The sequence below is a fragment of the Phoenix dactylifera genome, chromosome 7 (assembly GCF_051530095.1).
Source record: "Phoenix dactylifera cultivar Ajwa chromosome 7, Ajwa_hap1_PhDact_Kaust_v1.1, whole genome shotgun sequence".
Taxonomy (NCBI): domain Eukaryota; kingdom Viridiplantae; phylum Streptophyta; class Magnoliopsida; order Arecales; family Arecaceae; genus Phoenix; species Phoenix dactylifera.
Genome location: NC_143196.1, coordinates 1,469,642 through 1,486,570, shown reverse-complemented (window position 1 = coordinate 1,486,570; position 16,929 = coordinate 1,469,642). Strand labels below are relative to the sequence as shown.

Below are 16,929 nucleotides of genomic sequence, written 5' to 3'. Positions count from 1 at the left end.
ATAGATCTCTCTCTCTCTCTCTCTCTCTCTCTCTCTCTCTCTCTCTATATATATATATATATATATATATATATATATATATATATATAATAGATCTCGTGTCTCTCTCTCTCTCTCTCTCTCTCTCTCTCTCTCACTCTCTCTCTCTCTCTCTCTCTCTCTCTATATATATATATATATATATATATATGATTAGGATGGGAGGAAACTTGGTCAAAGTTACGAAGGAGTGGAGTATGCATGGCATACATGTGGCCCAGAAAATATGGCATGCAACATGGGTCCATTGAAACTGACTACGGGCTGATCATGGTGTTTGTGATTAGATTTGAATGGATTTGAACTCTTAGTTTAACGAGGACGTTGGGGCTTAAACGTTTAGTCTCATATTGGTTATTCACTAGGTAGATCTTGCATACTTATACATGATCAAGAAATCCAAATAATATTTTTCAGCTAGCCTTTTTGGGTGAAATCCTACATTGTGATAAATGGTATCTGAACAAATAGACCCATAGCCTATATAAATTAGGAGATACCACAGCACGAGTTTATGGAGGCTGATCACGGGCTGATTGTGATACTTGTGATTAAATTTGAATGGATTTAAACCCTTAACCTGATGAAGACGTTAGGGCTTGATTGGAAAGAATATTAGAGGATCCGTATAGGCATGTGTTTAGTTCTACATTGATTATTCGTTGAGAAATTTTTTGGTATTTATAAAGAACTGAGGGAAAAAAACTATTATTATAGGACAACTCATCTAGAATAGAATTTTCCGAGCTGTAGAACTCAAAATTTGTAAAGAAAATTCTGTGCCATGAATGTAGTGACTCGTCTTTGGTAGTACATTAATTATGCTGATGGTTTGAAGTCAAACGAAGGAATCCTTGCTTTTGCGCCTTTTAAGGCCATGGATCTATGGTTAAACATGTAATTAGAAGCCTAATCATGAAAACTTGTGGCCCGGTTGAGAATAAGGTACGAGGAGCACGTGAAACTTTTCTACTAATCGATTTTAATACCACTCAAAGGCCGAAAGCAGCAGCTTTCCACGGCCCCAGCTTAGTAGGATGTTCTGTTGATGGTAGCTCCAGATCCAGAGACCTACCCATGGCTTTCACATCATCCCATCTCCTCTTGCTCTTCCTGCTCCTTTTTTTTTTCCTATCTTGAAGAAAAGCAAGCATGGGCTGGTAGAAAAGAAACATACCTTTGTCTTATTTCATTGTCTTCATATAATGATATTTATTGTAGTTGCAATTTGATGTAAAAGAAAACGAGACCTAAACCCTACAATTTATGCGACAATGTGATTTTAGTGTCCAACTAGCATTGCTCATATGTTTAAAACAAGACTAGGGAAACAATATTTGAGAAGAATTTGGAACGATGAGAGAGCGAAGGGTCAAAACCAACATTAGATATCAGGAAACCTTATTGTGTATAATATTATGTACTCAAATTAACCCTTATTGTAACATAAGATGCACTCGTTTTACTTGTGTGAGTATTTCTGGATGCTGTCAAAGTTGGGTTTTTCTTTTGCTAGCAATTCACCAGGCCATTCTTCTGAGGGCTATTCCCAGTCTCAGGTAAAATTCTCCTTTTTTTTGCTGTCAAAAGTGGGTGCTAGGGAGCTTTGCAGATTGGCCGATCACTGACCATAGCATCCTTCTAGCCAACTATTTTTCAGCCAGAGAAAGACCTATTTGGAGTGCTCCAATTTGTGGTGGACCAACTATTTTTCAGCTGTACATTGGGTAACACCTATTTGCCACCTTTCTGGAGCACAGAGAAAGAGCTAAGCACCCACTTTTATTCTAAATAGTTTCATCTGCCAGAACTCCATTCCTTCCAAGTTTTTTTGGGATTCTCTTCATCAAACTAGATCTCCCATAGGTAACTTTTAGGAAGATTAGCCTTGTTCCTACCCAAAATAAATTCCTGCCAACTCACCTGCATATTATTCTTTCTTCAATACATTCCCATAACTTTTTGCGAGTCCTAGAATGCTAGCCTTTTTCCATGCATTCGAACATGGAGAGAAAGCATCCGAGGACAAAAGGCCATGTGAATCAGAAACAAAATAGAAGAGACAGCATCCAAATGAGAAGGAGAAGACAAAGGTTTCGACAGGATGTGAGAATTTAGAGGGAACTGTGGCAATTGCATTCCAGCCTGTGGTTTTTGTCGCTGAGACCATATCAGTTCTTTTCTGGGCCTGATGGACACTGCAATCATGCAAACATGCTGTGGGTCCATCATGAACCAGAGCACAGGGACAATAATATATGAAAAGCTGTAGGCTGGCTTGAATTTTTCAAAGTTTTGTCGAACTTTTACGTTTTGTGAATTCTGAATTGAATTTTTACCCCACATAGCTTAATTTCTCCTAAACCATCTATGTGCTAGAATACTAGGCTAGCTTGTTATTGATCAAAATTGTGAGTGTTTTTATATGCACGAAGCCTTTTTCTTTTATATATATATATATATATATATATATATATATATATATATATATATATATATATATATATATATATATATATATATATATATATATATATATATATACATTGTTTACAAGCACAACAAACATTCCATGATTTCATGCAATCAAATATTCAAGCCTCCCTACTCTGCAGAAAGTTAGAGCAGTCTGTGTCATATAGTACCCGTACTACTATTAATATGTTCTTCCTTTTGGTTCCAATCCCTCATCCCCGTTCCCAGTGCATTCAAGACTTATAGGGTTCTCTCCATCATTCTTACTTTATATATATATATATATTAATGGTTTCCTAATAGCAGCAACACCAAGCCTATAATAATTTAGGTTACCGAAGAGAGATACCATTGTTGCAACCTTGTGTTCATAAGTGGCCAATTGGATTCATATAAGAGTGGGTAGGTAATTATGTCTCATGAGAATGTAATCAAAGGGTGGTGTCACATGTGAACATGTCCTCTACTTAAGAGAAGCTTAAATAAAGAACACTAATGGTGTCACATCACTGCCTACATCCATGACATTCTTGACAGAGGCACTGGATCTTTTTATATTTTCCAATGACCCGAAGTGTCTGAGGAAAATCTCGAGAAGAAGCGAGCCAGAGGTGATAGCCGGAGTAGCAACCGACAGCCTTGGGAGGTTGGCCTTCACTTTATGTAAACATCTGTCTTGAGGGGTTGCTAGAGTTTGAATGGGGAAGCACCACCAGAAGTAAAGATTTTCAGATGCAGGAGCTCACTCCCCTCCAAATTGATGACCAAACTCCAAATAGCTTGCTTGTTTGCTTTCAGAGCTACATGCCATGGATGACAGAACACAAGTAACAAGCCTCGAATCAAAGAGGGGTAGTTTTATTGGGTCCTGTTGCAGTTTTGGTTCCCATCGAGGGCTCGCAGAACAGACTTTATCCATTCCCATCTATTTTCCTTCATGATATGTGAAAGATCTCTTCCCCTTTTTTCGTCCATGTTCATGTCAAAACTATCTTAGAGCACTTTCAAAATATGAGGATCCATGCAGACATGTGCTTACTCCTACATCGGCCGTGCATTAGATAGATCGTGGATCCATGCAGACATGTGCTTACTCCTACATCGGCCGTGCATTAGATAGATCGTGGTTATTTATATATGGCCATGAAAATCAAATAATACATGCATTGGCCTATTGGAGCTTATCATGGGCCGATCGTGGTGCTTGTGATTAGATTTAAATAGATTGAAACTTTTAACTTAGAGAGAACGCCATTGCTTAAACGGGAGAGTACATGCATATATTTAATCCTACATCAGCTACGTATTGGATCGATCTTGATCTTGGATACTTTTACAAGGCCAAAAAATTTAAATGATACTTTTTTGTTAGCCTTTTTAGATAAGATTGTAGGTTTCTACACAAATAGATATTCTTTCAAAGGTATCCCTTCTTTTATTCTGTCAATCTACTAAAAATACTTGGAGCACTCTTTGTGCTTAAGGAAAAAAACATCATAAAATTCTTGAAAATTTTAGTTATAATTTTGTGTGATGTTGCGTTCATCATTGTTATCATCTAATTCTTTTTTCAATACCAAATTAATAGACAAATATAGATGAAGAGCAAACCACAAAGCTTGGAAGCTCAGGTGACCAAGAGGGAAACTTATCATGCTTTACATTTTAAGTTCAGCCACCAGAGGGCAACTTCATGAGATTCTCCTAACCAAAAAAAGAGCCAGGATCGATGAAACGGGAAAGATGAGAAATTTTGCTTTGTAAATCTCTCTCTTTTTTTTTTTTAACATGCGTCCTGTAGCATAAGAAAGTTATTCTGGCTCCTTAGAGTCCTCCATGCTCTATATTTATAAAGCTATTTTGTTTTAGGATTTTACATGTACTTTGTAGCAAAATAAAGTTGTTCCAGTATTTGAGTTCTCCATGCAATCAAACCATCAAAACTTAAAGCACAGTGACCATGGGCTTAAGCCGTCTAGCTTGAGCTAGAATTGCTTACAATCGCCGACGATGGAACCCAACCTACTAAGCCCAACTGTAAATTGGGCTGGGCTTGGGTTGAATATCCTGAAGAATTTCCCACAATCGTCGAAGATGGAACCAACCAACTCAGCCCAACCCCAAATTGGGTTGGGCTTGGGCAGGTTTAGGTACGGCCCAGATTGAGCTTGGGTCAAAAACCCAATCACTGCAATTTGGGTTTGGTTCGGCCTAATATATCAGGCAACCCAACCCAAACTGAACCAAAATTATATAAGTACCAAAGGTACATATGCTATATGTACATCTCCATTTTCCAAGATTTCGCTTTACTCACATATGGCCATCCCTAGTTGATGCTGTTTTCTTTTAAGATTTTATTCATATGATATAGGATTTTTTGTAGGTGACTTGGTTAAATTGATCCAACCACAACAAATCAACCCAATCTGACTGGATCTAACATGCACCAACCCGATTTTGAACCTGAGCTCAAAAGGTCAGGTTGGTTCTGGACAGAAAGATCTTGATGTCTCAAGTTGGGCTCCAGCATACTAATAACTATTGACCATTAAAATGGCTAAGGTCAAAGTGTTCTAAATCCTTCATTCATCAACTAATTATTCTGCTATAATGATATTTAATATTTAACTAATATTTAATATTTGAATAATGATATGCTTTATTTTTTCTTCTGTTGAATTCAAAAGTTTCTTCTGCACCAAAGGTTGTTTGAAACAAAAATGCTGCATTCATCTTTCCAGTAGCACATCCATGATACATACAGGCAGTAGTACACGAGCAGAATTGTCGCCTCCTATTCCTGCCTTCCATCACTTCCTAATGAAAGAAATTCCTTTATGAATGCTCTCTGCTAACTCTTTTTTCGCCTTCTCCAGCCCAAACCTGCCATAACCAAAATATAATGAATCAGTAGAAGTATTACATGTTCCCGTATCGAACATCCAATCAACGAAAACATTGTTACATGTAAATGAACAACCAGAGAAATAATCATGTCAAGTATATGTGGAAATATGTCATCTCCTTACGAAGAATAAGTTTAGACTCGTCTTCATGATAGCATGTCATCGATGTATTATCTGAGAAAGGAAGTTACAGCAAAGAGTCTGTAAACAAACCTAGTGCGCCCTATTGGGCAGAGAGCGTAGAGAAACTTTCCATGATGCAGAAAAATATAACACGCATGTTGGTAAATTGATATTTGCATTGCTCTAGTACACATCTTAGTGCCCTAATCTGGTCATTTGCAAATTCCCTCAGACATCTTACCTTAGTACAGTCATGGTCATCCTAGATTACCTAAGGAGCACTGCTGCAGAAACCAGTTTATGGCACCCAAAATATGTACCAGCTGATGTGGCACAATCTTTTGTATCACCATAACATCAGCAGAGTTTACAGAAAATAACATCTCATATAGTTGAGATGGACTTCTAACTGCAAGGACCAAAGCAACAAGAGACTGGTAATTTGAGTCGCATCACATACAGCATATATTCCAAACGAGTGTCAAGGGGGAAAACCAAGGTCCACAAAACTGGTATTGGGAACTAAATCGATACTACCGTTTAGGTAGATCTTGGAGAAAACACTCAAAGATTTGCTGACTTGTTGACCAAAGCATTGGATGAACTAAACTTGTAAGTATTTGTCTCAGTCCACCACCATAATATCCATGCTCCACCTTGAGTAGGAGCATTGCAGATCACTAAAATAATTTGTTGTAGCTGTTAATCAGGTCCATCAGGCCAGCGGGCTACAAATAAACAGAGTTACTTTTTATTTCTCAGTTTTTGTTATAAGACTTCATTTCTATGGAATGAATGGGAGGCTGATTTTTTTTTTCTCTTTATGTTTGGCCTCGCATCAAACAGTGAGAGAACAGCACCAATTTGCTGTCTCTGCAGTTTTATTCCACCCTAAATTTTCCCTCCATTCATTTTTTCTACTTCTGTTACTCCTGCACTCTAGTCTTTGGTTGATGTGAAAATCCATACAATCCATCACTAGTCATCTGGTGCAAGTTCTTTGACTCAAAAAGTGATGTTCATCTCAGTTGGAATTATTCCATAATGTCTAGACTCATGATTGCTCCTTAGGAGGGGCTTCCAATGTTGGCATAAAGATAAACAAGTCAAACTATGATCACATCTATTTTTGGTTTAGAATTTAGATTGACAGACAACATCAAATTAAATCTTAGACAACTATTAAAAACTGACTACTCTGCAAACACTAGACAGTTGAGCTAAGGTGGCAAACCTTTCATACTCGCTCAGTGGCCCAAGAGGGAAGACTTCCTCAGCCCCACCACGACCTAATTGTACTTTTGATGCAAAGAATGGTAGTTCTGTCACCTATAAGAATGAGGTGCATGATAATTTCTTCTTATAAAAAAATCACCTTGTGATGAAGCTTATAATATCTACTATAGTTATTAACTTTTGGTAAGGCAAGTACCTGAGAAGCCACAAAGGAACATTCCACTATGCCAGCATCACCTCTCAATCCCCGCAAGCATGCATCTGCAAATTTGGCAGCAGCATATGCCTGCATTTTTCGTTTTATCTTATCCCATCAGACTACTTCAAGAACTTTTTGCAATCATTTTGTGCAGAAATGGGAACTAACAAGAATATGAAGCCAAGTAGACCAACCATCGACAATGTTGCAGAACCAGCACCAGCTTTTGCCTGCATTAGGAAAGTGAAGATTCATATTCAAACTACAGTAATGGTAGAATTAAAAAAAAGAAGAAGATTGTACATGAATAAGAATCTGACTAATATGAAAAGCATTGTATGATACCAAGGCAGAGTTCGGAATGCCTCTTAAAGGTTCAAGTTAGACATGAAAAGGAAAGAGTACATTAAGATAAAATAATGCAAATGCCCTAACCTCTCTGAAATATGTTATGCCACACTTATGCATTCACTTGCATGACCTAGAATTCAGGCAGTTAAATCTAAAATGTTCTAATTGATGTAAGGACTCTTCTATGCAATTTCTCAGCTTGTACAAAGGTCAATCATACATTTGTTATGTATTAATTGGTTAAACAATTGAAACCTATCCTATGAAAAGAAAAGGAGATGCAGGACATAGTGCGCATATGTCGCTAGCAGTCGAGACTATGCTGTTGCTTAGAAACTGATCATACAGCAGTTTCTTTTACATTGCATTTGTTTTTATTAGTACGATGCTTCCCCCTTTATCTGTCATCATCCTCGTCTCCCATCTTACTCAAATCCAGTATTCTATACTGGGATCTTTCTCTAATTATCAATCTCCGGTGAAGTACCCATTCAATATCTCCTCATCCTACATCAAGACCACATGATCCTTGTTCCTTGTGCACATAACATGGTTACCTTATATCATGTTACGGATCATGATATATTGAAAGGCATCATGAAAGAAAACAAGTAATTTAAGCAATTGTGGCAAACTAAATATCCAAACCCAGGACTGTAAATCCTTATTGACCATGGAGGATTACGTATATATCCTTCAAAGAATGACGATGACTAATTAGCAGAAATAAAATGATGGCACAACCAGAACAAGATAACAATCAGTACCGCCGTATGTAAGTCTCCCGTTCAACTAGTTGAGAAATAATGCAATGCAAAATCAACATGCATTTCAACCCAGGAGCACATATCTAGCTTGTATTACAACATGCAATAGTTGTATATTGAATGTAAGAACTTCTGATAAACTCAGAACAGGCAACACCACAGGGATGTAACCAGACAAAAGTTGTATAAACTACTGTTTTCCCACCATCACTCTACCAACAATACAAGGACAATACCACATATTATACCATGTTGAATGTATCTGAGTTTAGTTTGATGCTAAAATCTCAATCCCTAAAAACAAATGTAGCAGAAACATTCTTCCCAACATGGAAGTGCTAGAAGGTGGCAGGTGACAGAAGGCAAAAAAAAAAAAACATACGGTGCAGATATAATCTTTACATGACATGCTTTCTGCTACTTGAGTGAGCAGTCCAAAGTCAAATGTCAAGATGCACAATAAAATGAGCATGCACAGTGGCACAAAAACTCAAATATACAACTGCAGGAACTGCCTTTTTTACTTTAACATATCACTGCTTCAGTCAAAATTTGTCTGAAAACAGTTTTTCTGATGTACTATCAAAAGTCAGAAGACCACTATCATACCTTTTACAAGCTTAGTCACCAAGTTCGGCATTCAGGAGCAAATCAGTTGATGTGATGATTCAGAATTCGTGAATAAAAAATCCGGAAAGAGGTGTATAACAAAGAATTAGAAAAAAATTTAAAAAAATGATCTTTATAGAATATTTACAAACTTCTTTATTTAAAAATAAATATAGGAAAAACAGAAGTAACAAATGTTGGAAAAAAACATTGCTAGCAAGAATATATGGTGTCATAAATTCATAAAACAAAAATTTCTTAAATTAATCATGAATAATTCATGAATAAATCATAAAGTTCATGTATAATTCAAGAATAGTTGAACAATTCAGGATCGGTTCTTTTTTTGGAGAATAATTCGGAGAATCATCCGGTCAAGGGAAAAATTGAGAATAATTCGAGAACTTTTAATAATTTGGAGAACATTGTAACCAGGCTTACAAGGACACTTCAAAATTTGGGTTTCTTGATCTATGGGATAAGTGGACACTTGGGGTACTTCACAGCACTCCTAGGCACTTCAAATTATTAAATCAGGATGTCATCATCATACAAGTCTACTTTCCAAATTTCTCATATAGGATGCCAAGTCTAACATTAGATTTATCAAATATATTATCAAAATTTCTAAACTTACAGAGTAAGCAGAACAACTATTATTCATTAACAGATGCACATTCATGTATATTTTACACATACATTCATAGACTTTTCCTTATGTGATTCATCTTAAAGGTTCCCCTGCTGATTCTTTAGGAAACCTGGACTTCTTCATATCCATATCACATGTCTGAGTAACAGCTGTTGTTAGTAAATTTCGCACAGCAATCTTTTACCGGTTTCAGTGTAGCTCTGCAGTTTGATTATGCAGTTTAGATATGGTTAACAATGAACATGCGCACTATTTTTGTGGCAGCAAATTAGAGATGCAATTGACCGCATATGTGCATGTAAATTCAAATATAGCTCTCAGATATACCTTTGGAGAGGAAACCTAAAGTTACCATGGTGCTAAGATACTATATTCAAAAACTCGCTGAATGCAAAATTGATTACCTCAACAACTTCTGTTCCTCCATTCTGAATGCGATGGGTTAGATAATTTCTTTCATCTGCAGTGAAAGTGCATGCAGGCTTAACCTGAAGAAAGTAATAATATCCTAATAAATGGAATGACCAAAATCTAGAAACTAACGATTTTTGATCTACATGAACTGAAAATAAGAAAATGGTTTCAGAAATAAGAATGCCTAACCTGTGACAAGAGAGGTAATATGGTAACCCCTGCATGACCACCAACCACAGGAACATCAACTTCCCTGGGGTCAATTCCTAGCACTTCTGCCTGTTAATGACTCAAAAGTGAGGGTGAAAAAGAAAATTTCTAGAATTAATTGAGATTAACAGCCACGCGTGGCAAAAGACTGCAAAGTTACCTAGGTCCCCATAAGAGAATAAAATAATGAAATGACATTTAAATATATTCACGATAAGATTACCATAACAATGACCTGAAGTTGATGCTGCATCTACGCTATGCCCTTGTGGCAAGAATGAAACTATAAGGGAACTAGTTAGGCACATACCACAAAAGTTTTAGCTCTTAATACATCGAGAGTGGTCACCCCCAAAAGACGCTTGGGATCATAGGTGCCAGCTTTCTTGAAAACCTCTGTCGCTATAGGAACAGTAGAGTTCACCGGATTGCTAATCAAGTTCACAATTGCATGAGGACAGCATTTAGCAACCCCTTCACACAGTGTCCTCACAATTCCAGCATTGATTTTAAACAAATCATCTCTTGTCATTCCGGGTTTCCTCGGGATACCAGCAGGAATAATCACAAGGTCCATTCCTGTTAGTGCACCCTCTAATTGTGGCTGACCTAAAAAGCCACGTACCTGCAGGAAACCAAAGAAACAACCTATGTAATTGAATATAATACTTTCAAATAATACTAGGGAAATGATTATGCAGCACCAGGAACCTCCCAAATTTCAGAGTCAAGACCTAAAATTCTCTAAGTTTGAAGGAATATGCACATAACTATGTAATCAATTTCAAAACAAATAATTTACCGGGCACGCTGCTATGTGACTGATAAATCCTGAAAATTTTAAAGATGCATGTTACCTAGTAGTGAAGCACCATATGCTAAAAGCAGAGAGCTAGCAGGGGCTGAGGGGAAAGACCTACAATTATTGAATATGAACTATGCACTTTACCTAGTTTATTATATAGACCTTAGAAAACTCAAACACAGAATCCATTATGTGTGAACAATTAAAAAATTGAGAACTCTACAGAGACTGAAACTCTAACCAACAAATCAAGTGAAAGGAAGAGGAGAGAGATACCACTGCACCAGTGTCCATATGGCCGACATCTGCAGTGACGCCTGGTGAGTTGACAACATCGTAGAGATGAAGAACAGATACCAGGGGATTCATCTTCATCAGCATAGCAAGGGGCTGGCCTATTCCCCCTGCAGCACCCAAGATTGCCACTTTAAATCCAGGAGCCCCTCCTTTTGCCCGGCAATTTTCACGCCTTACCAAGGAACTCTCCTCCATCTTCTGTTATAGAAAGCAAACAACTTTAAGAGAAAAAAGAAATCATTATATTGTCACCTTCCATTTTGATATTCCCCACTTCATACAGCTTAAGATGGAAAGATTAGAACATAAGAACTCTACTGACATCATGTTCGCTTTGTTTTCCTTCATTTAAGACTGATTATAAGAAACATGGTCTGGGGCAAAAGTTCTCATTTGTTCTCAAAAAACCAATACCAAAACTACTTTTAGGAGAGCCAAAAGCAAAAATGATTGCAAGCACTACCAACGAGAATATTATTTAGCAATTTAGGAAAAAAAATACAGAACCAATAGTGAATATCCAATGACTATGTAACCCGCAACAATGAAAATCTACATACCAAGAAAGAGGATATCTTTTATATACATATATAACATTCATAACATTCAATAGCACATGCTAACTGGACCAAGTTGCCATCTTTTTGATAGATATCGGCATTGAGATGGAAAAGAAACAAAATTTAGAAACTGAATGAACAAGACGGCATCAATGATGAGATAGGTCCCATAAACTCCAATTAAAACTAATACAAAATAAGTCAGGAAACTGTAGTGGAGAAGAATGAGTAGAATACCTGAAGATTGGGGGAGTGCAGATGGGCAGAGATCCTAGCAAAACGTTGAGAGGCCTCAGAACTGAGTTGCATCCTTCTCTCTTACGCTCAACCTCCGATGAAGATGAGAAGAAGTGTGGACAAGAGAGACAGTTTGGCATGTGGTTTGTTACATTGGTGGCCCAGGATATAAGAAAAGAGGAGCAGAGAGGATGATGTTGATGTAATTGTGACCAAGGCAATGAGATGAGTGAAAAAGTGTGGGCTGAATCGGAGAAGGGTGCATTTGTGGAGACTAAATGCCCTGTATCCTTATCCTGCAGCTGTGGATGTGGTTCTCAAATTCAAAGGCTTAGATGCAAATCGTTCCATTTCTATCTTCATTGCTTTGTCTCATCTTGGTGGACTTGCATCTATATCTTCTACTGTTACTAGCAACATAAATAACATCCTAAAACTTGAAACGTTTTAACAACAACATCCTGCTTGGAATTAATTCTATCTTCTAAAACAATCAAACCTCGGGGCAGTTCAACAATCTAATCTTATGCCAACGTTCACATGGTTCATATGTAAGTTTGAATTTTGAGCAATTAATTGGACATTCGAAATAAGACTTGCATTGTCTACTGACAAAGGGCAAAAGGAAGCTGGTAAAACTCAGAATGCCAACAGTTACAGCAGCACGGGCAATGATGTGAAAAAAAAAAAAAAAAAATTCTCGTTAAAGTATGCCGTCTCATCTCTATACTAGTATCATTCTATTATTATATCGGCACACTCCGTCCTAAACTAATTACCAAGCATTGGTATACTTTTTTTTTTTTGTATATACCGATATAGAACTAGTATAATACGGTATGGTACGCTGGTTCTTGCTGTTGGCTGTTAACTCGGTGAGGTATGGCCCACCTTGACTTTCATTATGTATAAAATAAGTTATCAAAAAAAAGAACAATTGCATTACAAACCCCAGGGTCTTTACGAAGGGCTTTTTTGAGAAAAAAAGAAAAATCCCGTTTTGTTCGATTTTTCAGTTCATCACCAAGGGCTTAATCCTTCGAAAAGAAACAATCCTGCATGGAACTACAAAATCGAACAAAAGTAGATTCTTTATTTGAAAAATGCCAAAAAAAAGAGGGTGCTCTTATTACCGTTCGAGGAAGAACTTTCTTGAGATCCAGTTTCTACCGGATCCCAGTCTGCCGCGAAGAGCTCGAACGCGAGGGCCTTTTCCGAAAATATAAGGAGCACCTCGTGGTTTTCGAGACGTCGGACCTCGGCGGAGAGGCGGCGATCGACTGCTCTGGAGAGAAGAGGCCATGGAGCTGATATGGTGGTAGAGAAGAGCAGAGATCTGATACAAAAGTTTTCATTTTACTTTCTGCCAACTGAAGGATCTAAACATAATAAAAATACCAAGGAGAGAGCAACCTTAAAAAATTTTCATTTCGCTTCTCCCATAAGGATACTCTTAACACATGGGATTTTTGTGAGCCGGTGAGAAGCGGCATTATAGCATGGTTAGTTGTTATCCTCCAATATGATTACATATTTTTTAATTATTCATAGGAGTTGATGCATAAAACCCTAATTTTAGGAGTTGCACTTATTTTGTTGATTGCCCTAGGAGCATGTTGAGGGATGTATGAACTATATTAATTAACATGACTGTAGTTATAGCATGTCAATAAACTTGACAAGGGCCATGAATGGGAAGAGGAATGTGGGCATGGGCTAACACATGCACAAAGAGTCAAAAGACTATATAATTTTGTTTCATTAGTACATAAAGTAGGGCTATGACCCGTGGTGGGATGACACTGCAGATAAAGTATGTGTATCGTGAGGCCAACGAGGCAGCAGATTGGATGGCTTCGTATGTGGCTAACGCTTCTAGAGAGACTCTGTAGCTAGAAGAGAGAAGATTATCATGTGCACTTTGGAGCTTGTTATATTTTGATTTTTTTGGATATATTCATGTCCGATCGCTTCAAACAAAAAAAAGAAAAGAAAAAGGAAGAAAGAAAGGAGGGAGTGTGCGAACAATGAGACATATATCTAAATGTTGCCTAACTTGTCTTGGATTAGGTTGCACATGAATTTAAGACCAATGAAATGGTCTCTGCTCTCAAATTAAGCTTCAATCCATAGACGGGTAAGAGCAAGGATTTAAATGCTTCAACCATGCCTGATTGGACTTGAACATGACTAAATCAACCTGATAAAATACATCCGCGGAGGTGCAGGCCGAGTTCGTTGGAGTGGTCGAGTTTCTCCGGCGTTCGTCGCTTGTTCGGCCCGAATGAAGGACGGAGGTGACATATCGAATGCTTTAATAGTCGTGTTAGAATCAAATACTTATCCATACCAAAATTCGTACCTTTAAGCCCCACCAGAGATCAGTGGTCCTTCCTTCGGTGGATCACCATTTGCCTGTCTGTGAGATAGTAACTGCCCCCTATAATAAGGGCACTTAAGTGAGGGCCCCCTTTAATAAGCCACAGCAACAACAAAAAACAAAAAAAAAGAGAACAAAGACACGTATGGTACAGCTATAGTGGTCCCGTGTACGTCTCTGTGACTCCAGCTAAAAGCATCAAGTTGTATTATTTGATGAGAGAAATTAATTTTCTCCTAACCTTGTGTAATTGGTCATCTTCTCATTGTCAAATTAGTAATGCTTCAGGGACTGATGATGAAAGGCAACCCCTAGAAGAGACCCATTCTAAAAAGGAAGGCTTGTATGTTTAGGGTGCGATTAATTTTCTCCTAACCTTGTGTAATTGGTCATCTTCTCATTGTCAAATTAGTAATGCTTCAGGGACTGATGATGAAAGGCAACCCCTAGAAGAGACCCATTCTAAAAAGGAAGGCTTGTATGTTTAGGGTGCGAGGACTCATATTGGGGTATGTTTAGTGTTACATCAGTTATTTACCAAAAAGGTCTTAAAAATTTATATACGGCCGAGAAACTTAGATAATATCTTACAGATAGCATTTTCGGATAAAGTTTCGGCCCGTATAAAGTAGGGGGCACTGCAGCGCGAGTCTAAGTCAGATTTGTTGTATTTGTATTTAGATTTCACTAGGTTTAGATTTTTAGACCGGCAATTTTATTCACCAGGAACATCTTGGGATCTTTTTTAGGTAAGATCCTATGCCCTATTATATAGGGTGCCTAGATCTTTAATCTACAAGTTAGCAAATTTTGAACTAATTCAGTTGCAAAGTGAGGGAAATATTTTATGGAACAATGCTATGAAGATCTAACAACCTCCAAGCATGTAAAGTCAACCTTCACACCCAACAAAAAGGGGAGAAAATAAAAAAGAATGCCAGGTTTTTTAGTTCCATTCTTCGGAAGCACAACCACAAACCTACCATTTTAAAATGATCTATGCGGAAAAGATATACCCTTAGTTATAAGAGAAAATACAACATCTAAACTCTATCGGGCAAATTGGTATCTGTCAAAATTATAAGTTGGAAATGCAACAGCAAGCAATTTCGATGGTATATACCATCTTTAATCAATAATCAAGAAAATACATCATTGAATAAGTTTTTAGTGACTAAGAAATCCACAAGAATGTATAGATAATCCATATGTTGAAAAAAAAGCAAAATGTCTTGAAAAAAAAAAATCCAAGAAGGTGAATGCATTTTGGATGCTATGGTCAAATGGAGCCTAGTATGAGGGACCTTATTTAGCATTAAAAGTTTTACGTCCGTAGTCACGTGTGACATGAAAGTCATTTAGCCCTATTCATTTAAGAAGCATGGAAATGGTACAAAGCTTGAAAATGATGGAGTGTGTTTTATGCTGAAAGTGTGCACAGCTGTCTTTATAGGTGCAAACCAGAGGGACAATACCTTTTCCAATATGTGGTGCTTTTCTATAGGTTAATGCTTGTATCATTCAAAGTCTCCACTGACAGATTCATGTACAACTTTCAAGCAATTTGCAAAGATCACGAGAGTACACTAACAACTCAATTGTGGAACAATTATTTGGATAAGGTTTTGGGCAACTAAGACAAGCAAGTACTCAAAAAACACCCGAGAAGGAAAGTGCATTCCGGAGTTTATAGTGACATGTAGGGCTCGTTTGGGTCGCGGAAAAGGAAGGAGAAAAAGTATGGTCAACGAAAAAGTAACGAGATGCCTCTTATTTAGTTGGAGTTTTCAACGAAGAGAGATAGAAAAATTGTATTCCTATGGGAATATGATTCCCACATTTCTTCATGGAAAAGTCTTTTCTATGAGGCGGAAATCACTCCATTTTTATTTTTTCCCAAAAAGGCCATTCAACATTAAAGAGGCATTAAAGATCTAATTTTTATTAAGGGTATAATAAGAATTACGTATAACTTTCTCAGGAAAGTGGATGGTCAACCAAACATAAGCACTTTGGAAATCTATCACTTTCCTATGTTTAACTAAACATGCCAAAAGTATATTTTCAGACATTCTTTTTCTAGGAATCTTCTTCTCAAGAATTATATTCCTAGGAGGAAAAATGCTTCCCGCGAACCAAATGAGCCCGTAGTTTAGGATGTTCCACTCTACTAGGTAGAGCTGCAATGTTTTTCCAGGATTTTTCATGAACAAGTGTTTTCCAAATTCTAACGAAATATATTGATAATCCAACATATTGTAAATATTTATAAAAGAATTTTTTACATTAATTTCCTTTAAAAATTTTAAATTTGCGTAAATACTCTCTTAAATATATATTTATTACTGTATCCTTATAAAACACTGTTTTTGCACAAATGCTCCTAATATAATGATTCTTCTAACATTGTTAATTAAAACTCTATTTTTTATTTAAAAATAAAATAAAATTATAAAATTACTTTTTTATCCTCTTTTGTGATCATCCCCATCTACCAATTAAGGGTATTTTAGTTATTTTAAGTTAAAAGCATTAATTTTTTAACGACATTAGATGGCATGGGTCCATATGCAAAAATAAAGATAAAAAAGATAAAATAGCAAAACAAGTGTTTTAGAGAGTATACATGCAAATATAATTTTTGAAAGAATATTCATGGTGGATGG

At 36.9% G+C, this 16,929-nt stretch overlaps 1 protein-coding gene across 6 annotated transcripts; it reads right to left on the bottom strand.

The window, feature by feature from the left end:
* Nucleotides 1-5,151: 5,151 nt before the first annotated feature.
* On the bottom strand, nucleotides 5,152-13,374 carry LOC103698943 (malate dehydrogenase, glyoxysomal). 6 transcript variants are annotated; one of them, XR_003383906.4, is made up of 10 exons: nucleotides 13,297-13,371; nucleotides 11,884-13,219; nucleotides 11,066-11,284; nucleotides 10,295-10,609; nucleotides 9,964-10,053; nucleotides 9,765-9,848; nucleotides 7,150-7,211; nucleotides 6,979-7,068; nucleotides 6,781-6,875; nucleotides 5,152-5,400 (listed from the first exon to the last, which is right to left on the bottom strand). XR_003383906.4 is itself a non-coding variant. In XM_089924143.1 (10 exons), the coding sequence occupies exons 2-10, from the start codon at nucleotides 11,953-11,955 to the stop codon at nucleotides 5,328-5,330; spliced, it is 1,074 nt and encodes a 357-aa protein (XP_089780269.1). In that variant the 5' UTR covers nucleotides 11,956-13,219; nucleotides 13,297-13,340; the 3' UTR covers nucleotides 5,152-5,327. The 6 variants fall into 6 exon arrangements, 5 of the variants coding, with proteins under 5 accessions (XP_089780269.1, XP_089780270.1, XP_008779215.1 ...); XM_089924143.1 differs by having other exon boundaries at nucleotides 7,176-7,211; nucleotides 13,297-13,340; XM_089924144.1 differs by lacking the exon at nucleotides 6,781-6,875 and having other exon boundaries at nucleotides 7,176-7,211; nucleotides 13,297-13,370.
* Nucleotides 13,375-16,929: the final 3,555 nt, after the last annotated feature.

Excerpts from the sequence above, each read along its gene's own strand:
- LOC103698943 (XM_089924143.1), bottom strand. The coding sequence starts at position 11,955 with ATGCAACTCAGTTCTGAGGCCTCTCAACGTTTTGCTAGGATCTCTGCC. Across the intron at positions 10,054-10,294 it reads TAAGAGCTAAAACTTTTGTG|GCAGAAGTGCTAGGAATTGA; the intron begins GTATGTGCCTAA and ends AGTCATTAACAG. Across the intron at positions 6,876-6,978 it reads GTTCCTTTGTGGCTTCTCAG|GTGACAGAACTACCATTCTT; the intron begins GTACTTGCCTTA and ends TCATTCTTATAG.